Here is a 21,989-nt window from a genome sequence, read left to right as displayed (position 1 = left end):
TAATTAGAGTAAAATTTATCCTGGTTTATTGTCAGCATCATAGTATAAAAATGAACATGTCTGGACTTTTTTTTTTTCTTTTTTTTTGGTCGCTTTATTAAAGCTTTATGAACGAAATTTATGCTCGACTCCGACAAACATGAAATGCTGTAAATTTAAACCACTGAAAAGTTGTCACAGAAAACGGAAAAAATGACAAAAGTATTCAAAACTGGATTTTGTAGCGACGCACAGCTTTAAGGAAACGATGCGGTGAATCCAGGAGTTACGTTCACGAGGTTCTTTGTGGTGTTTGTTTTTGGTTATTGTGTAGTTTTTGATCTCGTTTTGTGTACTTCAGAAGTCATTTTCCTTCCTGTGCTCGTGTTTCTCGTTTTTGTGAGATTTTCATATATATGTATATTTTGAGTGGTTTATGGTCACTGCATAGTGTTCATTTGTATGTTTTTCTGGTAACTTGGCATTTCATAAGTTTTCACACATTTATGTTGTCCTGGAGCTTTTTTTTTTTTTTTTTTTTTTTAGTGGTTTATTTTGTGTTTCACTACAGTATAGTTGCAATAACTTATAGGGCTGTGGGCTGTTTGTGGACATTTAGCAGGATTTTGTGGTCTCAGTATTTCTGAGGGTGGTTTTGTGCAGATGTTGTATATTTTATGGTAATTTGTTTCATGGCATTTGTGACTGTTTTGGACATTTTGTAGTCATTTTGCGGCTGCTGGTGTATCACTTTGTATGTGTTTACTGATTTTGCATATTCGACATTTGTTGTCATTTAGAGTAGGTTTGTGGTTATTTTGTTTACATTTGGCTGCTTTGTGGTTATTTTTACATCTTTTGGTGCAATTTGCCATATTATTGTTGGATTGTCATCATTTTGCAGGTTTTTTATTTGTATTTGTGTACTTTGTGATGGGTTTTTATGGGGTTACGTGTCTTATTTTGGATAGTTTGTGGTCATTTCGAATATATTTGGGATACTTTTTGTATTTTGTGCAACCTTTTATGTTTTGTGGTCATGTAGCTCTTTGTTCGACAATTTAAAGTAATTTTGCATATTTTGGGGGTAATATTTTGTATTTTATGCTACTGCTTCGTGTTTTGGGTTCACGTGGCCTAATTTACGGGTCGTTTAAGGTCGTTTTCCATACTTTCTGTGATTGTGTGAGGCACTTTGGCGCCACGCTGTTAGGCTTTATCGGTAAAAAAAAATAATCATTAACAAAACAACACCGCCTGCGTGATGAATCGCAGACTGTTTATTCATAAGTTCAGATACGTGCTCGTTCACTCTTTTATTACCTAAGTGAGAATGCCGCCTGTCGTCGTGACGTAGTTGTGACGCAGCGCTCTGACGGACAGGTAAGCCGACACCGGCCGCCATATTGGGAAAGAACGGAAGTGAGAGAGGGAGAGGTGGAGGTAGAGAGAAACGGAGATAAGTCAATCAGTTTCCGAAAAAGGGCATCCTCCTCCCCCTCCTCCTCCTCTTCGTCTCTCCGGAGGAAGGGGCGGTCTCAGCGCCGCGGCAGATCCGGAATTAGCCCTTGTTCGCTCGGCTCCGTTCGGTCGGTTGGTCGGTCGGTTCGGTTCCTGCCGACGCTGAAAGTGGACTACTACCTTCAAACATTTTCTTTAAAGAATAAGAGCGAGGAGAAACAGGCGAGAAAGCGTCCGGAGCGAGGGAGGTACGAGCAGCAGAAAAGAGGAATAACAGAAGAAGAAAGAAAAGTAGGGGCAGAAGAAGAAGATGCCTCTGGCTCAGCTGGCGGACCCCTGGCAGAAGATGCCGCTGGGGAGGACGGCTGGAGAGGTGAGCACACTTTGGTTTGTCCTGCTGTCACACTGACTGACAGCTGACTGGGGGCTGCAGTCACAGCAGCAGCTTTTAGGGGGTAAAAACACAAAACACAGCACAAGGAAAAGCGCCTTTAAGTCTCTGTCAGGCAGTGAGACCACTCTGCAGGTAAATCTGTGCTTCAAGAAGCGCCGAACATGTGCTGGCAACGACAGAGTCACGATGAAGTGCTCAAACAGTAAGCTGACAATGTCATCAAGGACGAAAACACGAAATTACATTGCGTTTCTATTGACAGCAGCTGCGAAGTAACTGCAGGGATAATTATTTTTATGACCCTAAATTGGACCGTAAACTCTGGGAACATCTGTTTATTTCCCTCTGAAGACACAAACATGAAGTCATTTTTATTGCAGAGATTTTACACCAGTTCAGGAGGGCGCAGAAGTACACCAAAGTGTCGTATAAGCTCCCAAATAAGCACAAAACTCTTTGCAGGAATGTCCTTGGTATGATCCAGTGTTAATCAAGTGGTTTAAAATATCATAAATTGCAAAAATATGAAGGCGGCTTTCAGGGTAATTAGATTTTTTAAGTTAAAGTCATTCTTCTTAGCAGCTAAACTACAACACAGACATAATTTTTACCCTAGAAAACTTCAGCAGGACTAAATTAGCTGGAATAAAACAACAAAGTATCAAGCGATGACCCAAAGGTGTAAATATGTAATAATACTTTATGCAGGAGTATTACAGTGGTACTACAGGGCACGGAAATACTATAAAGTACCACAACATCGCTATAAGCTGCCATGGACATGTTTCTGGTGTTAAATCAAGAGGTTTTAAATGTCATAAAGGGCAAAAATGTGAAAAATTACATTGCATTATGGTTGACAGCACCAGTGACTATAGGGGCGTCAATTTGTCCCTAAAATTTGGTTGAAAACACTATAAAGCTCCAAAAAGATGAAGTTAGCTGCATTAAAACACGACGTAGATTAAGATGTGTTTACTCTAAACACCTGAACGTGGTGCACACCCTCCAGACATGTCACATTTGTGCAACAGGAAACCCTGAGCATGTGCTAAAATATTAAACTAAAATAAACTAAAAAAAACCTGCCATGGACGCACGTCAGTGTCAGTTAAAAGAGACTGAAAGTGTGGAAAGAGACAAGCATATGAAATTAGACTGTATTAGTACTGCTGAGTGACTACAAGGACACTATTAGGGCCCTAAATTGGATTTTAAATACCATAAAACTCTAAAAGGAAATCAGTTCATGTAACTCTGAAGACACAAACACGAAGTAATATTCTGTGCAGAAATATTACACCAGCACAGTGTACAGTGGGCACAGAAGAACAATACAGCTGGTGTTTCATTGAGAGGTTTAAAACGTCAGAAAGTACACAAATATGAAGGCAAATCAGATTGTATTATTACACAAACTCTATTTTAAATGAGATTTAAAGCAGCACAGAGCTCCAACAGGGACTATATTAGTTGCACTGAATCACATCTCGAAGCAGTTTCGGCACAGAGTTGTTACATTTGGGTTTTATTTGTCAGTCTGTTTAGAAATAACAGATTCATGTTTAAATGCTAGAATAAGAGAATGGAAACGTGATGAAGTGCAAAACTGTGCAAAGTAGGTTTTATTAGGACCGAGAGCAGCAGCTAAAGCTGCTATCGAGCCATCATTCTGACCTTAAGTTAGACTAAAAACACCACGGATCTCAAACAGGACTGAATTAGTTTTACTGAAGCACAACAGAAAGTAGAATAAGATCATTCTGAAGACACAAAACTACTTCATGACTATTACATTTTTTACTATTTAAGCAGATACAGATAATAACGGCAGGCTCTACACACCAAATGCTCTACAAATCCATAGGAAACAAACTGTGGAAGAGGACATAAAATGATCTGAAGAGTCTTTTCTCTCTGGCCTGACCCTGAAGCTCAGTGAATTGACTCTGGGTATCACAAACTCACTAAATCACCTTAAAGTCTCAGTTACACAGCAGGGCGTAAACCCCCCCCCTATTTTAACAAACCATGCCAAGTCTCTTAAGATCAGTCTGTGGACATGCAAGGCTTTATTTCAAATACTAAAGCTGTTACAGCTCCTGCTCATTGCCTTAAGTATTAGTCCAGTGTCAGAATATGCAGCTGCAGAGGTGCAGTAGTTAATGTCATGTTTGAGCGCTAAACCAGCAGGTTAAAGGCTATTATTAATTACAGCAGCAGCCAAATCTTAAGCTCCTATAAGGACTTTACTTTAAAAAATAGATTAAAAACCTAAGAAAGACTGTGTAATATGGTACAATATAGAAGTACTGCTCCAAGTATTTCATTCATTTATATGAATGTCTCAGTAAACTGTGGGGTGCAGTTAAGGATCCTTACAAGCACCGCAACACATGAAACGATGCGTGATTATAAACCACACAGATTTAATAAAAAACTCTGCAGGCGTAGTTAGACGAGATTGAAAAAACCCCATAATGTTGCTACAGGAGTGTCATAGCTGTGTTAGTGTGAGATTGAAGGTGTTCTTAGGCACAAGCATGAGAGGGTAAAATCACTATTTGGTCCCACAAATGCCATAAAAGAGCTTTTGTCACCGTATTGGTTCAATGGTGTCAGCAGGAACATTACAGTGACTCTAAATCAGATTTAAAACCTACATAAAAATCCACTAACATTCAGTACAAGTTTTCCTCTAATACAAATAACATAAAGGCCCCATTGATTCAGGAGTAGGCCTACAATTACCCCAGAGGTACTTCTGCAGTAAAAAGAGTGTCCATGTAAATGTGAGCTCAGCTAAATAAAAAAAACCCTGAAATTATAATTAAATTAAAGAAGTTCAAGCTGAAAAACTAACAGTCAACTAAAACTACTTGATAAGCTGTTTAAACGAGCTGAAAAATAACTAAATATAAGTTCATTCTTTAATTTTACACCTCAGACTCAGAGTTGGAGACCCCTCTTTATCTCCAACTGGTTGCCAGAAGTTTCTGTCTTTAGGTGGAATAGGTTGCAAAGACTGTGCTGCAACCTCCTTGTGACGTGATTGGTCACTAATGCACTGAAGAGCCCAACCAGGTTTTAAAGTTGATGCGATAATAATAATAAGGCGTTGCAATAACATGTTGCAGACAGGGATGCTTCAGAGTTCCCCCTTGTGCACTGACTGTGAAACATCAACACTCATGGTTGAAGGGTGTTTCTTCCATCTCTTCTTTAGTTTTAATTTCTTATTTATTGGCAGTTATAAAAGTTGATCCTGGCAAACAGCTAATATCTAAATAGCTAACAGCAACATGTCATAAGAGGAACCTGCACCAAAAACCTTCTTGTATTTATTTCGCTGCTTGCAGATCGATGCCGTTACCTGTTGTTTGCATGGATGACGCAGACTTGTCTGCAAGCACTCAGGCAGCAGTGAACAGGAAACAGAGGACGTTAATGTTGAAAGTAAAAGTCGTGGCTTACCACATTTCAATGACTCATTTGAAAAGGCACAACGTTGGTCTCTGTGTTGCACTTTTCATGGTTTCACGCGGCTCAGCAGGTAGTTGGTGAGTGTTTGCAGACAGGTCGGAGTGTTGTGATTTTCTGGGACAGACAGCCTGACATTTAAGAAGAAAACAGTCCTACTGTGTTTTTCGTACACACATGACATCATGATTATTTCTGGAATTGTTGTTTTCCTGAGCTTCTCATAAGAAGTCTCTCTCCACCTCGCTACATAAACACTTTGAGTGTGATTCGCGTTTTTACATGTTCTCCAGAAACAGTCAGTGTGAAGTAAATCAGACACATATGGATTCCTTAATTTATTAGCGTAATTACAATTAATCAATAATGGAAATGATCATTGGCTGGAGCCCCGAGGGATGTTAAATGAATAGCTTCTGTTTCTGTGCAGCTCTTCTGAAGCATTTCTGCGTGTTGTAAGAAACTGTGAGTGCTGTTTCATCACTGCAGCCACACACACACAAGTGCACGCATGCTAGTTTCTGCATTTCGGCGACGACTGCAGATGTGCTCCGCTCTTTGTGTGCGCGCGCTGAACGATGTTTGTCTTCAGGGCACCAATCCAAGCGAAGCATCCACTCAGCTTCGCCTCTCACGCTTTTATCTGCGTCTTTTGTTGTCGTGGTGGCCTAGAAAAAGCTCTTACAGGCGCTTCTCCGCATGCCAAAAGGCTGAGAGGTGTAACACCGGGGTCAAAGGTCGGGTGTTATTGAGCAAAGCGGCAGCAGAACGATCCTGTCGGTCTGACAGTGGTGTGTAAAGATGCCGAGGGGGGAATACCAGGGGCAGGTGAGAGCTTGTTAGGTGGCGAGACAGAGAAAGAGGCGCTGACTGCAGTGACTCAGTAATTTCTGTGTGTGAGGGTTTATTATTCACGATCTGCCTACAGAGTGACACACACACACACATTTCTCCATGCAGCCCTTGTGACACCTCATACAGGAAGTGGGGACACACACACACACGTAAGCTCTTCCTGAATCATGCAGCCACAGTGACACCGCCCTCTGCTCTTTATCAAGATTCAGAAACTTGTAGGAAGGAAGAACTGGAAAAAACCACACTCTCACACACTCTCACACACTCTCACACAGAAGCTGGTTTTGTTTCAGACTTGTATCTCAGGTTCAGGAGACAAAAGCTTTCTTTAGAGCAGCCGGTTTGAATCAGTAGTTTTAATTTGTTAAGCAACAACAAATAAATCAGGCAAATAAAAACGACTCCAAGAGCTTTCACACACTAACCTGCCGCGACCTTCACCAAAAATAACGCTCTGTCACGGCTGTAGTGACTGTCTGCCACCCTAACTCGCCGATAATCAGTGCTGGTGTCACTAAATGCCTCGTTGGCAGGTTGTTTCTGATCAGCGGTCTTCACCCGATGTCCACCTTACATGCAGATAAACTCAAGATGATTCAGTATCTTTCAGAACCAACTTTATCAGCAATAAGGAGTAAAGGTGATTTAGCTGTCTCTCATGTTGTTGGGGAGGTACTTTGGCCTTCTCGTCTTTACAGCGTTGCATCAGTTTATTTAAATTTGCTGATATTTTCTATGCACAGCTCACTTATGCCTCTTTTCCACTTCCACCTACCCTGGTCGGCACAACTCGAGTCAACTCTGCTGTACTCGGTTTCCGTTGTTTTCTATTCCGATTAAGTACAACCTCAGTGTGGATGAGGTAGTTACAGCAACGCAGCCCAGAAGTATGCAACACAAACACAACACAACAATTGAGGACGTCAAGGCGATGGTGTACCAGCTGCTCGATGGTAAACATCTGCACCTCGTCGTCGGACCAAACTGTTGGTTTGGGAGTGTTTCTCTCGTTGCCGGGTTTCAAAACCAGAAGGTGTGATTCGTGTGACTCATCCAATGATGTCACTCCCTGGCCAATCAGTGGGATGCAGTTCGTTGACGTTTTCGGCTCGATTGGAACCCAAGCTGAGTAGCTTCTGTTTCAGCCGAGCTTTATCTGTCAGACAGATGATGATGACTTTGAGGTTCCCAGGTCCTGTGGCTGCAGAACAAGCCAAAATGTTCACACAGTTGGTATGAGGTGTTTGTGCTGGTATGTTGTGTTTTAGTCTCACCTGCTAAAGATTCTTGTGGTTTCTTCAGATAGAGCTTTAGCATAGTTGTTCAGTGTTTTTCTAATTCTGCTGTCGTGAACTTGAACGTTTAACCTTTAACTGAGGCCCGTCGAGTCTGAGATGTAGCTGTTATTTAATTAAATGCACCTGATTAGCAGCACCTGGTTTGATGCCAAACCCCTTAAATCCTGTAGAAGAAGCAAGAGTGTGCTTACATTTTCACGGGACTGTAGAGAGACCTGTGAAAAACTTTATTTATTTTTTATATGATCGGATGTTTTCTTTCAGATTGCCTTTTATTAGCTTTGGCCATTTGAATTACCTAGCATACCTCTAGCTTAGGCCTCAGTCACACTGACCTAGACACCAGCCACCAACACCAACGAGAAAAGAGGGCGTTCACCGACATGTTTTAAAATGTGCAGCTTTAACCTTAAAAAGCAAATATTCTCCATTTTTACCTCGTGTCACACTTTTTCAAGTTTCACTACCGCACCACGAGTACCGAGCAGACAGGTTGATGTCGTCAATGCAGACTGTGGTCAAACGTATTGTCGTGGTTGACTCTAGAGCGAGAGAAACCTCCCACAGCTCTAATGAGCCTCAACCATTCGGGATTCTCCTGAAAGCCTCCCCACGAAGTCCAAAGAATGGACGTTTGTATTTAGCAGTTCTTTGGCATCTAAAAGATAAACTCTCCCAGATTCCTTCAGAGTATCTTATAAAGCCTCAACACCGAGGTGCTCCGTGAGCATTTCGTGAGCATATGAAGCATCCCGACAAACCGTCATGTTTACTTTATGTCCCCACCCAAGCCTGACATACCAGGATGTTTCAGCAAGCAGAACACGTTCGTTAGAGGTAGTCGTGCTCATCATCTCCAAGTGAGGCTTGCTTTGATATGTCCTGTTTAATCTGCACTTTTTTAAATAAACAAATACTTACCCAAGTTATTTTTCCAGTAAATGTGCACGTTTCTTTGTCTTAAATGCTACCAGCCTGACTAACATTTAGAGCCTCTCCTCAGACTCTGGGATACATCTTAACATTTTGTTCTTTTTATGCCAGACGTTCAGATCGATTATGTGACAAAGCCAGTGTCTCTCCAGAAACAAAATCCTGGTTATTCTTGGATGTCTGCAGGCTCTGCTGCTCCCTGTGATGGGACTCGACATCGGCACAGATATCCAGTTTCACTTTAATTCGATCATCTCCTGAAGATTCAGTTACAGCAGATAAATACCAGTATTAGAAACACTCACTTCTTGCATCTGTTAAGTGCAAGATTTGAGGTGGAATTAATTTCATTCAGGCAGCACAGAGGGCATTTTGATGTTTTGCAGGGAAACTAACCTCTAATTTAACCATAAGGTAACAGACAGGTACAAAAATAAATGTTTGTTGTAATAGGAAATTACATTTTTGTGTTCGTTTAATGCCCGATTGTCTCAGTTTTACACATTCTGTATCCCAAACTATTTATAATAAGTATCTGCAGTCTAGCACAAATACACACAAATAAATAAAAAGCAAACAGCAGCAAAGCTGTAACAAAAATAAAACTTGTAATGAAACCTGCTAACAGTGACATCCGGTAATAACTGACACATCGTTTTCAGAGTTGAAGTCAATCCATGTCGTTATGGTGAATTTGGGTTGTGGTACAAATGAGCGGAGTCCCTGATCATCCAAATATACCTCCCTGATTTGTCCTCATCCACCTGCCTCACAGGCCTGGGTGTTGTTAGAAGGCGAGATCACAAAGCAGTGCATCCGCCATGAGAAAGATTTGCCTAGATTTGGTTTTGTCGTTATCGGACAAAGTAGAAGTAACAAGTGATAACATCAGTTTAACCATTTGAATAAACATCTTCTCTTTCCCTGCTTTTTGCTTTACTGCGAGCAGAAGTCGAGCCACAAGTTTTGACAACGCTCCAAAGAGCAGGCTGGCACGCCAGGAATGTTTGGCTTTCTCTGCCTTGAAGTGCCTCCGTAAAGGTTCAGCGGGGTGGAGGTCAGGTGACGGTGGAGGAAATTCCACGACAATCTTTTCAGTTTGCAGAGCTTTGAGGGGTAAGGGTTCAGTATGGGTGGAGTGTGAGAGTTCCACAAAGATGACGGAGGATGGGGAAAAGCACGGTGGGTGTTTCTGGAGAAAAGCATGTTCTCCAGAAACACCCACCAGGCTTTTCTTTGGGGTGGAGTCGATTCCAGGCAGATAAAATCCCACCTTCGGGTGCATTTACACCCTTGTACAGTTGCCTTGCACCGTCCCTCGAGTAGGTTTCACTTAATCGCAGCTCTTCTCTCCTCACATGTTTGAAGATCACTCTTTCAGAGCGGGACCAAGTTCACAGTTTTAAGACTTTTGTTGTTTGGGTCCGTTTTTGGAAGCGACAACATGCTGTCCTCTCATGCCTCTCATAGATTTCTCAATTCCTCAGCAGTAATTTTAAGGGCCAGTAATTTAAAGGGCGGCAGCTGTTGTTGAGGAAGCGCTGCTGTTTCATGCTCGGGCACGATTAGTGGCCACACTGCATTTTTACTGTTCCCACCTCTATGAGGGGACAAGGGCACAGTATGCCACAGTGGTCCAGGGTTGGAAACTTGCACTGCCAACAGAGACAGCTACAGTGTTAAAGGGAAACTACCCTGTAGTGGGCTATTTATGGTTATTTGCATTTCCATCACAATAACACTGCGTTTTTTCATACAGCAGCAATAAAATAAGCTTTTAAACTTTTTTGCGTCACAGCCATGACCAGAAGTTTTGGCATTCGTGCAGATTTAGTGTTTCATGCATTTTGTTTTTTCAGTTTTTCCCCTTCAGCCTTAAAAGAATGATGGGAGTTTGCCATTGTCATGGATTTTCAAATTTATACGTCTGCTAAAAATCTAAGAATTTGAATCCTGGTGAACTTCATGTCAAGGTCAGAGGTCAAGTGTGCTTAAAATTCAAGATTATTGTCATGTATGCAAAGAAAAAGCATTTCTCTGTATATTAAAATTCTTTCTCTGCTGTCCACACGCAGAAGCCTGTTAATATGTACAAATAGATAAAATACAAATTGCACGAATAAAACTCTACTGTAAGTTTTTGCTCCAGGTGAGGCTCGAACTCACAACCTCGGCATCACTCTGCAGGTTACTGTCCTATAAGTACCGCGCGCTGACCGATTGCGCCACTGGAGCTCCCTAAAAGCTTGTGAATGCAATAATTTAAGAAGGAAGTCTCCTAGGATTTTCACATTTATCCTATAGGTGCGTCTCCTAGGAGGCTTAGGCAGCCGTCAGTGTTTTTATTTCTGTTGGGCCACTTCTGATTGATGGGATCCATTCCTGTGTCACCAGAGCGCCAAGCTGATAAAGGTTTGTGAACTTCTGCTTTTTGAGGATTGACCACAATAAAATGTCCACATGATGGATCACTGTGTCCCAAGGCAGAAGTGATAACCTAAGAAGGGACATTAATGTTTTCCATCCATGGCAAGGAAACTCCCCAGATCCTAAACTCCATGCCATAAAACTTTATTTATAAAGTACTTTTTAACACAACAACAAACTTACATTTGAGATCATGGGTCACATGCGACGCAATTTGATCTGAAGTGAAACTCCCCAGATCTTAAACTGATTCAGAATTTATGGCCGGCAAAGCTGAGCGATTGTGAGGTGGAGTAGGCCGGTTTGAGTAAAATCAAATTATAAGCAGTTCTGTTTGAGCAAGTTGTTTTTTGCAGAAAGCGCCACAGATTATTTGCGTAGCATCTGAACGCTGCTTCATACACCTCAAGGAAAGCTGACAAAGCGTTAACCCAGTCAATACCGATAAATCAAATCTTTGAAATATTTTAAGCATATTTCTCGCGTTTGAAACGTTTCTAAATTCTCAAAGTATCTGATTCGTTTCTGTAGACTCCGCCTTTTTAAATTACTGCAGGTAGTTAAACCAGAAACCTGGTGCAAGTTTAAGACTTCAAAAAAAAAAATTTCATTCAGCTTTCTTAAATGCATCAGTGATTAAAAGTTCTATAAGGCAACGTCAACATTTAAAGACTGAAATGTTGGTCACATTAGAAAGCTTTTTAGGCAGCTACGCCACATATGAAGGCTGATAAACGAGCTGTCTCGGTTCAAAGTGGGGGTCATTCTTTTTGGCCTAAAAGTTCTGTTGTTGCTTAGCAGTAACACAGGCGATTTCACAGGAAAGTCTGATTTGACTAATGGTTATAAATCATTCGTCCTCCCGCCTCTTACGCACTAGCTGAGATAAGAAGGCCGGTTTGAAGAGTTCAAAGTCCACGTGGTTTCTGGGTGTTGTTTGAATATAGTCTCACAAACAAAACCAAACCTCTCCCTTAACAGAAAACCACAGACGAGCTCCACCTCAGCAGCATCACTTCCCTCGACCTAGGATGCCCCGCGCTGGTTGGCAGACCTGCCAGCTTTTTTACATAATGATATCCGATTACGTTGCCAGCAGCTCGACTCTAACTTTAACGATTATTAATACCAGGTGTGGCTGCAGAGTTCATCATCCTGATACCTAGTCGATCTATAGATGAATAAAATGAGACAGTGGAGTCTAAAATCCTTTGAATGCTTTTAATTTCGACTTCCTTTTCCTTCCTAAAAACAGGAACTGAGCTCTTGTAGTGATCCTTCGACTGCAACATGCCGCTCTTTATTAACTGTAGCTTCCAGGAAATTTCCTAGATGTGAGGGGTCAAAGCTCATCTTTATCACTTTCCCTCAGGAAATCATCCCAAAAGAACTTCTGATACCGTCAGGATCTCCCACTATCTGGATTTCCTGCTTCACCACATAGTTGGGGGCGAATGAGACCCCGCGGAGCAGAACATTTAACAGCTTTCATTGTGCTTTTACAAGAAGAGGTCGAGACAACATGTACAAATCAAACTTTAATTGCAGTAAAATATGCCTTTCCTTCTGAGAACATGTTGTTGATGCTCCTGATGTAACAGGTCTGGTTGGAGTCAGAACAAGACTCAGATTGTTTTTGTTTTACTCGTGAACAGCAGTCGAGCCTTTCCAAAATACTTTAGATGATGATGGGAGTTTTTATTTAGACGCAGCTATATTTATGCTGCTGGTGTCATCAGGCATCACTTTAGGTTGTCCAAAACGGACAGGACTCTGGGTAGCTGTGACTTAATAGTGTTTTCTTCTTGATCGTAGGGGTCGAGGTAATTGATATAGTTTTGTTTTGGATTTTTTTTGTGATATTTTACAGGCTTAAATTGTAGTAAAATACTTTTCTTTGAGAAGTCACACGACAAGCAGCTACTTTACATTTTTATTTTAGACATGACACCAGCAAGCAGTTGCTTTCCACAGACTAATCAGGGTTTTTCCTGGCTCTGAATGGACTTTCGTAGGTGTGATAACACATTTAAGTGTGATTAGCCATTTGATTATCAGTTGCCAAAAAAAAACTTGATAAAAAACATTATTACAGAACTGCTGATTTTCCTTTCGGGGGAAGTCCACGGCCTCTTTGGGAGATTCCAACATGTTTTTATATGTAGGAAAATCCCTGTACAAGTTTCCATGTTGATTTAAAAATGCTCCAAAAGCCTCTGTTACGCCAACTGTGACGTGCTCTTGAGGCGTGCTGGACTCACTCAAATCTTTTCCTAAAAAAAGACGCTTCTAGAGAACGATTAGAGAAGTCAAAGCATGAATTGAAGCAATCGTGGAGTTTTCTCCAGAATGTCTCGTCTTTCCGAGCTGTTGCAGCATCTCTGTCTCAGTAATCTGGGAATCTTTGAGCTCGTCCACTGAGAAATAATGGCTGCTTCTCCAACTCGGCTGTGTTGGCTTCGCTGTGTTCACTAAAATACAAAATGTAAGAAGTGGACGACAAGCCAATATGAGTTTTGGCCCTTGGTCCACTTTGCGAGGGCGACAACGGCGAGCACAAACTCTTTGCGGTTTTAAAAACTGCAGCAACCTGTCGACGCATCGATTCTTTTCTGTGATGTTAGCACTGAGTTGTGCAGCGCGCTCGGTGGTCAGCGCTGCTTTCTCAAGGCAAGGACTGAAACATTGGCAGGACTCTTCTGTTTGTGTCTCGAGTTTACATGTTCCCGCCATGCTTGCATTGAATTTCCATGGAAAGACATGCTTCCCATCCCGACCCAGGACACTCTTGCAAAATCAGTACTTAATCTCAAGAGTTTCACTTCCTGGATAAATGAAGATTAAAAAACAAGACAAAAACGTTGCACTCACTTTCCACAATTTGTGACTCATGTTTTTTTTCTGAGTCATAACTCAGTCAAATCTAACCACGCAGGAACAGCTCGTATTTATAGATTCATTGTGCCATTTCATTTCTGAAGTTCTTTGCAAATGAAGGTTGGGAAAATATGATTGTCATAAATCCAAAACCTGCCTGAGAGTCATCACATTCGTGGGTTTACACTTCAGGAATTGCTGAACTATAAAATTATGTAAGTTGTCTCAACTTAAAAAAATGCAAAATTGTAGCCTTAAAATAAATTAGCATCAACTTAAGAGGGGTAGATTACACAACTCTGAGTATGCAGTGCATTTAGGAAAGAAAAGTCACATGACAGCCAGAAAAAAAAGTGTAAGAAAGTAAAAGTTAAATATACTTATAAGGATAAGGATCAGGTTACGAGGACGGTTGTCTGCGCTGTTGTTTTATCAGAGCCAGATAATCATTGTTGGCTTGACAGCTCTAAGCTACTAGAGTCACACTTTAGTCACACAGAGTTAAAATAGCAAACTCCTGGCGACACAGAAAAATTGCATTGACCTTTTTTGCATTTGCTGACTGCAGTGACGACAGGGCAGCATCCTCAACCTCTGGGACACCACTTTCTACAACAAGGTGATTGCACAGGATGCAGATTGGTGAAGACTTCCAAGTAATGATGTAGGGATTTGTCGTTTTCAACAGTTTATCCCAGTTAACAAGCAGGTTGCACATAATTGCCATCTTGACCCATTCAGTCACAGACTGATACCAAACCTGACTGGTCAGCATCTTCGCAGCAACCATGATGTCATTTAAAAGAGTGAGGACCTTTACTGCCTTTACAGTGTAAAGGTTGATTCTGTGTGATTTTAATGGTGAAAATTGACCAAAATTGAGACAAATGCAGGTGATCGTCCCCACAAAAACAAACGCTGCACACTTTTTATTCATGGTCTACAAGACTGAGCCATTCCACTGCTTCCTCTGCAGCCACCTTGTTCTCTCTTAATCCTGTTTCCTCTTTCTCTTCGTAATCCATCGCTCTCTCTCTGTCCGCTGCCTTTGCTCTCTCCTCGCCCTCCCCACCACCCTCCTCTTCACCTTTTATCCGGTTGTGCAGATTACAGGTCAGTAATTGCTCCCCGAGTTGCTCTCACCCGCAGAGTAAATAATCGTAATCGCTTTTATTGTTATTATGCTTTTTTGGTCACGCAGTAGTATCAGTGCTATCAGTGTCTGAATCACAGCTGTTGTTCGAGCAGGGAAGCAGACAGGCTGTTAATCTGTGTTACGTAATGCTAATTCAGATCTGTTGTTTTTGTTTTCCCTTTCGGCCGAGCAGATGAGGTACGGAAGCCGTCCGAGTCTGTCGGCCCTGCTGATAAATCTTACGTTCAGACCGTCTGGGCCCTTCTTTTTCTTCTCTTTTGTTCCCGTATCTCATTTTAACCTGAACTCTAGTTTGATCCCAACATCACAGCGATAGAGCGGGAGGGAGGTGATGATGATGAGAGCTTTTCCACGATGGGCGATCGTGGCTCAAGAGTTGGGCGTTCGCCTTGTAATCGGAAGGTTGCCGGTTCGAGCCCCGGCTTGGACAGTCTTGGTCGTTGTGTCCTTGGGCAAGACGCTTCACCCGTTGCCTACTGGTGGTGGTCAGAGGGCCCGGTGGCGCCAGTGTCCGGCAGCCTCGCCTCTGTCAGTGCGCCCCAGGGTGGCTGTGGCTACATTGTAGCTGCCATCACCAGTGTGTGAATGTGTGGATGACTGGATATGTAAAGCGCTTTGGGGTCCTTAGGGACTAGTAAAGCGCTATATAAATACAGGCCAGGCCATTCACTTTTCAGAATAAAAGACGCCTACTCAGTGAGCGGCTTGCTTCACCTCTGAATGGAAAGAATTGAACGTAGGCAGCAAAAGTCCTTGATGTAAAAGAATCATTAATGTCTTTATGCACCTGATTTACCTTATATCTGATTTAGAGGGGACGCGTTCTGCTTTCCTCGTTTTCTGTCGTATTTGTACTCTAAATCTTTCAAAAACTGAATCATGCAACGCTAGTCTTGTAGTATCTGAGAACAGAAATATGATCCCAGAAATGATCAGAATAGGCCCAGATTTTATACATTAAAGCCACCTGCCTCATATTGGGCGTCTCTGTGCTTCGTGCTGCCAAAGCACCTCTGACCTCGGGGGCACAGACCAGGATCCTTTGGGTCCTTTGTGTTTCCGGGTCAGGACCTTGTGGATCAGGTTTGATTGGATTGGGATTTGGGGAGTTTGGAGGTTGGGTCAGCGCCTTGGGCTCTTTGCCGTTCTTCGAGGAGCTCGTGACAGTTTTTGGGTTGTGGTGATGCCCGTTGTGCTGTGCTTGGATAGTGTTTCGTAACATCCACATAAATGTCAGGAATCAGGTTTCCCAGCAGAACGTTACAGCTCTGATTATCATTCATCTGTCACAGGTTTCAGTGGTGAGGTGGATATTTTGCATATGTTTATAAAATATATACGCAGTGTTTTAGTTAGAAAAAAATAACTAAAATATTAAAATGCAAAAATAAAAATGTTTACAGTTAAAATTAACTGCAAATGTCTAAATAAGAAAATAAAGGAAAATGAATGTGGTGATAAATAATTAAAAAAGTATAAAATTTGAAAATAAAACAAAAAATAAAAGGAAAGGCAGAAAGTATATAGATAAATAAATAAAACTGGAATAACAATTAAAAATAGCACAAAAAATCCAAATTAACATTAAAAAAATGACAAAAAATAACATTTATAAAGTAAAATGATAATTACTTAAAAATTTAAAAAAAAAACTTAAAAAAGAATCGGTAAAAAAAAGTTTATTCTAAAACAAATGCAGAAGTAGAATATCTGTATTTAATAAATAAAATGCTAAATAATTAGAAATAAAGAAATAAATTTAATATAAAACTGAAATAAAAAAATGAGCAAAACTACAAAATAAATTCAAATAAAATTGCAAGAAAAAAAAAATAGAGAAAATTGACAGCCCTGGAAAATCAATGAAAACAATCAACGAATGTCAGCTTCCTGTTTACGTCCACCTGAAGTCCCCGGGGTCTGCAGCCCATCAAACTGGACCTTGCATGTTTCTGTACAGATAAGTGTGCCTCAGTACTCGCTGTCTCAGAGGAAGTCGAGCTGTTACCAGTTTTTCAGGTGAGCATGTCTGAGCCTGAAGAGGTGACGTCGCCTGCCAGGATCACACAGAGAGCAGCTGCTAATTAGCATGTCACTGCTGAGCTTCTGCGTGTGTGTGTGTGTTAACGCCTGACCTTTGTGTGTGTTTGATTACAGGATGCACATCATGATCCCGAGGACTCGGTGGGCGAGGACGATTCGATGTCTGTCTGCACGGTGAGTCCACCTCCTGTCCTGTGTTTCCTGCTCACATCAGAGAGGCTGCAGACTGTGTTTGGAGCTTTCTGTTAGTCTTTCCTGGCATTTCGTCGGCTTCACTGTAAACACGCCGAGCTCTCTGTTTGCACTCAAACTGCTCTGAAGGAACTCACGCGTGCAGTCATGAGTCTGACCTCCTCATATTGACGCTTAAACAGCTCTTCTGGTCACTTTTACATCGATCTGTGTGCGACCTCGTGTGCAAAAGTTTCAGTTACATTCACACAAAGCAGAGTTTTTGATTTAGCCTCTGTTTGAGAAAACTGACGCCTACTCCTGCAGGATAATTGCTGGTATGAAAGTGAAGCAGAATGTAGCTCACTATTAAAATCATGAGTCATCTCAAAGCAGGAAGAAAAAATCCTCCCTCACATCCTTGGCACTGATCGTTATCATCATTTATTTGTGATGCTCTTCACATTTCAGGAGTTGTTTTGGGATTAGATGATATTTTCTCTTCAGGCGATTCCACCTTCTTCTTCCTGTGGCCCACTTTTATCCTCTACTCACACATGCTGACTTTCATTTGACCCTGTTTTGGAGAAAATCACTGTAAATACAGGGTATTTTGAAATGCATGTGGTCATGCACGGATTACTAAACAGGCCTAGTGGACCTGAGGGATCCGAGCTCAGTTCTAAGATACAAAACGACCACAATGAAGTACAACTGAGTCTAGAAGAGACACAAAACCAATAGAAATGCAAAATTACTGCAGAGAGAGACGCTGGGTATCACAGAAGTGTGCAACATTGAGACAATTAGAACACTGATGGGTGTAAAATGATTGAAAACCTAAAATTATTGGAAATGAAAGCAATGTTGGAAAGCAAAGAAATGTGCAAAACAAGCAAAAGAAACAACCTGAAATTGGTACGAAATGAGGAAAAAGCAGCAACCAAATAATAAAAAAGTGAAACAAAGTAATCAAAAAGACACAAAAATGACCTCAAGAGTGGAAATTGATGGAAAATCACCAGAAAAATGCATAAAATACTCACAGGAAGAAGGAAAATCACCCCTAATAGGTGTAAAACATTTGCAAAATACATGCAAAGTAGCAGAAAATGATGCAAAGCATTTGTCAGCAGACACAAAAGATCACAAACAGACCTCAAAGAGAATCACAACATCGCTGAATTAGTGCAAAATAATGAAGAACCATCCCAAAGAAAGTTTCTGTGTCCTGTTTTTCAGTGACTGCTGTCTTGTGTGAGTCCTCGAGCCTCTGAATGGCTTTTTGCACCTTTAAATGTTGGTGAGCCTTCACTTCATGCACGCAGAAGCAAATCAGCAGATATGGGACTGGTGGGGAAAAACGAGCAGTGCCCTGTAAACAAAAATAAGCACAGGTGCAGAAACATAATTCAAAGGATTAAATGTTGTGGCTGTTTTATGAAATGTGGGCTGGTTCTCATAAGCTACAAAAGCAGAACTGGCTCCTCAGACGTTTCAGGAGCCGTGTGTCCTGCACTGAGCTCACGGACCTGTCTGCGAGTGTTTGAGCAGCAGCAGGGAGGGCAGCTGCACGTATTGATTTTTTAAATGCAGAGGAGATGGCTTATGGATCGACTCTCTGGTAGGAGCTGAGCACTCATTACCTCACTGCACAGAGTCGGCAGCACTCACACAAAGACACACACGAGCTCTGCAGCAAGAAGCTGGATGTGAAAACATCACCAGCGTCACATTGTGTGAGTGTGTGTCTGCAGGTCTGTGTGTGTGAGCGTGAATATATTACATAACTGTTAATGAGTGACTTAGACTGTTCCAGTCAATGTGAAGCGAGTGTGTGAGAGTGTGTGTCAGGTTAAATCGGGGTAATGAGGCAGCTTTCTCTCTGTGTCACGTTGCTCAAAGTCTTAGAGTGTGCAAATGACACAAATTCACCGACCGCTACACATGTGAGGACCTTCACTGAGACAAGGGACGGCAAAGCAAACAAGTTCTGCAACGGTCAGACCACAGAGCTTCAGACCGAGCTGTGAGTAAGTCTGGGAGAAATGACCACACTTCTCACTTGGTTTATCACCTCAATAAGCACTTTGGTCAGTTAATGGCCTCAGTCACTGGTATCAGGTCTTACTGAATAAAACATGACGTTCTGTCAATTTTATTCACCGGTCGTCCAAATAGAGGATGAAACAGGGTGTGCGTGTAACTGAGACACTACATGAGCCAGGCTGATTGTAGGAAATAAAAAACCCTGAAACCTAAAGTTTAAAAAGAGAACTTACTAATAAAACAACTAAAACTGAAACTAAAACTTTGATATGGGACAAAAATAATGGCAGGGGGAACCAAAAGAAGCAAAAATGCAGAAAATACAAGATGCAAAATGTGAGAAATTATACAAAACGAATACAAAACGATAGAAAACAGCCAAAAAGAGGATTTCAGAATGATTAAAAAGCAACCTCAGTGATCATATAAAGACCAAAATGACCAAAGCCTGACCTAGCATGGCCAAAATGTGACAGAAAAGGACAAAAAGAAGAAAATGATCAGGAAGGGAGCGCAACAACCATGGAGGTATACTACAGAGAGGCCAAAACAGTCCCAAAGTCATGGACAGCAACCATGAAGACATGCAAAATGAATAAAAAGAGAGCTCAGTGATCATAAAAATACCAAAATGACAAAACAATGGCCCAAAACAGTCACAAAACAATATTGAGCAACTATAAAGAGGAGCAAAGTGATTAGAAAGAGATCTCAGTGATCACGAGAAACAGTCAAAGGACCACAGAGAGACACAAACAATCAAAATATGAAACAAAACGATGGGAAGCAACCATGGAGTCAACATGAACAGAAAGAGCTCAGAGATGACTAACATGTGACACAAACGATATTAAGCAACTATAAGAGAGGCAAAATTATTAGAAAGATATCTGTTCATAAATGATTAAACGCCTGCGAAGCACAAAATAATCCAACAACAGCAAAATAGTTGAAGTTAAACACACAGGAAGTGTGTTTGTGTCACTGTGGTCAGATTTCATCACAACATGTCAGGAGACGCTTTGGTGCAGATCTTTGCTGAGACTTGGTGAATCTTCGTGAGTCAGCTAACTTCCAAAGCTTGCTTTATAATTTCCATCCTGAACTCCTGAAAAGCCTCGAGGCTATCGTGAAGAGTGGGCAGGGAGCACTGAATTTAATTTCAAACATTTCAGAGACGTAAAAACCTCACATGCAGAATCACTTAAAACATGCTTCTGCTTTTTTTTAAACTCTTTAAGTTGTGCTTGCTATGTCCATTAATGGGTCGACCCGTGGTGCCAACAGCAGTCACTGATGTTTGACCACGAGCCAAAAGGAAATTCACCAGCAGCTTTGCAAAGTAGGATTTCATTTCCTCAAATATAGCAGATATTTTTGTTTATCGTTTGGCAGGAAATGAGAGGAACTGCTGTGGTTTGTTATCTAAAGTGACAGAGACTCATTGGATTGGCTTATATGTGCACTCACATGTGCAGACAACCGCCCAACTACCCCTGTGAGCCAGTAAGAGCCGATAAAAAAGCACTGAAAACACACACACACACACACACACACACACACACACACACACACACACACACACACACACCTCAGCTCTCATTCACGCACACACTCGCTCAGATCCTGAAACACCTCCATCACAGCGCTGTTGCATCCATTGAGTCGATAACACATACACACACTATCATGAGCTCAGGTGTGACTGCAAGAAACACACATTCAGTTGACACACTGACATCATTGTTGAGTCAGTAGCACACACACACGCCTGGTTTGCTATCTTTGTGGGGACATCCCATTGACATAATGCTTTCCTCAGCTGCTTACTCTAACCATCAAAAATGGTCCATTAGACGATCGACATCAGTGTTGGTTTTTAAATCCAGATTGAAAACACATTTTTATTCACTGGCTTTTGACTCAGTGGTTGACTGACTTGTATTTTATTGTTTTTCACTATGTTTATTATTTTATCGTATTTATTATTCTTATGGTATCTATTATGTTTCTATTGTTCAGCACTTTGGTCAGCCTTGCGTGTTTTTAAAGTGCTATATAAATAAACGATGATGATGATGATGATGATGATGATGATGAAAAATGAATGGCTAACCCTAAACCTAACTATAACATTTTGAGTCCCCCATGGGGACCTGGACTTTGGTTCCCATGAGGGCTGTTGGTCCCCACCAGTATAGTAAATGTCAGATTTTGGTCCCCATGCACACACACACACACACACACACACACACACACACACACACACACACACACACACTCGCTAAGGCCCCCAGTGAGGCAGAAAAGAGTTTCCAGACAGCAGAAGGAACATCGTTGCTCTCTGAGGGGCCAACTAACATCTGCTGCCATCTGCCGCTGCTGTTCAGCTGTGTGTGTGTGTGTGTGTGTGTGTGTGTGTGTGTGTGTGTGTGTGTGTGTGTGTGTGTGTGTGTGTGTGTGTGTCAGACACAGTATCATGTCTCATCAGGATGAGGTCACTTGTTCGCTGTGGGAGCACCATGTTGAACACACACGTGCACCAGCTTCTTAGTTTGTGTGACCTGCTGCGCCGCGGGTTTTGTGCCTCGCTCGGTTTTGCTCTCCCAGCAGATTTCTCTGGCTGACTGCGTCGCTCTAAATGGTTTAAATGGGACTTCTTAAATATTTCATAAATGCGCAGGTGTGCTCTTGCAGAGCTGAGATTTGTTCCGTCATCCTCTGAGAATCGATTGAGGCAATGCCAAACTTATGATAGCACCTTCTCCTTCCTGTGGCCCACTTTTAAAAACAAAACATCTGCAGAGAGGTGCGATTTAACGTAAAAGTGACACAAAGCAAACTCCAAAGAAATGCTAAAATA

At 41.6% G+C, this 21,989-nt stretch overlaps 1 protein-coding gene and 1 non-coding gene across 3 annotated transcripts in view; one reads left to right on the top strand and one right to left on the bottom strand.

Annotated features, from left to right (window-relative positions):
- The first annotated feature begins 1,365 nt into the window (after positions 1 to 1,365).
- rps6ka3b (ribosomal protein S6 kinase A3b) overlaps positions 1,366 to 21,989 on the top strand; it is a 66,029-nt gene continuing 45,405 nt past the window's right edge. The window contains exons 1-2 of one of the 2 annotated variants that reach the window (XM_086305780.1): positions 1,366 to 1,813; positions 17,021 to 17,080. In XM_086305780.1, coding sequence (XP_086161906.1) covers positions 1,751 to 1,813; positions 17,021 to 17,080 — 123 coding nt within the window. In that variant the 5' untranslated portion in view covers positions 1,366 to 1,750. Of the gene's footprint in view, positions 1,814 to 13,431; positions 14,821 to 17,020; positions 17,081 to 21,989 lie in introns of those variants that run through there. The other variant, XM_086305782.1, reaches the window with a different exon arrangement.
- Positions 10,545 to 10,638, bottom strand: trnai-uau (transfer RNA isoleucine (anticodon UAU)). The gene is made up of 2 exons: positions 10,601 to 10,638; positions 10,545 to 10,580 (listed from the first exon to the last, which is right to left on the bottom strand). It is a non-coding gene; the product is annotated as a tRNA-Ile (tRNA).

The sequence above is a fragment of the Aulonocara sp. 'chitande type north' Nkhata Bay genome, linkage group LG9 (assembly GCF_057382095.1).
Source record: "Aulonocara sp. 'chitande type north' Nkhata Bay isolate Kocher_YH1m ecotype deep benthic linkage group LG9, A_spYH_male_GT1.1, whole genome shotgun sequence".
Lineage (NCBI taxonomy): Eukaryota > Metazoa > Chordata > Actinopteri > Cichliformes > Cichlidae > Aulonocara > Aulonocara sp. 'chitande type north' Nkhata Bay.
This window is presented reverse-complemented; position numbering and strand designations above follow the sequence as displayed.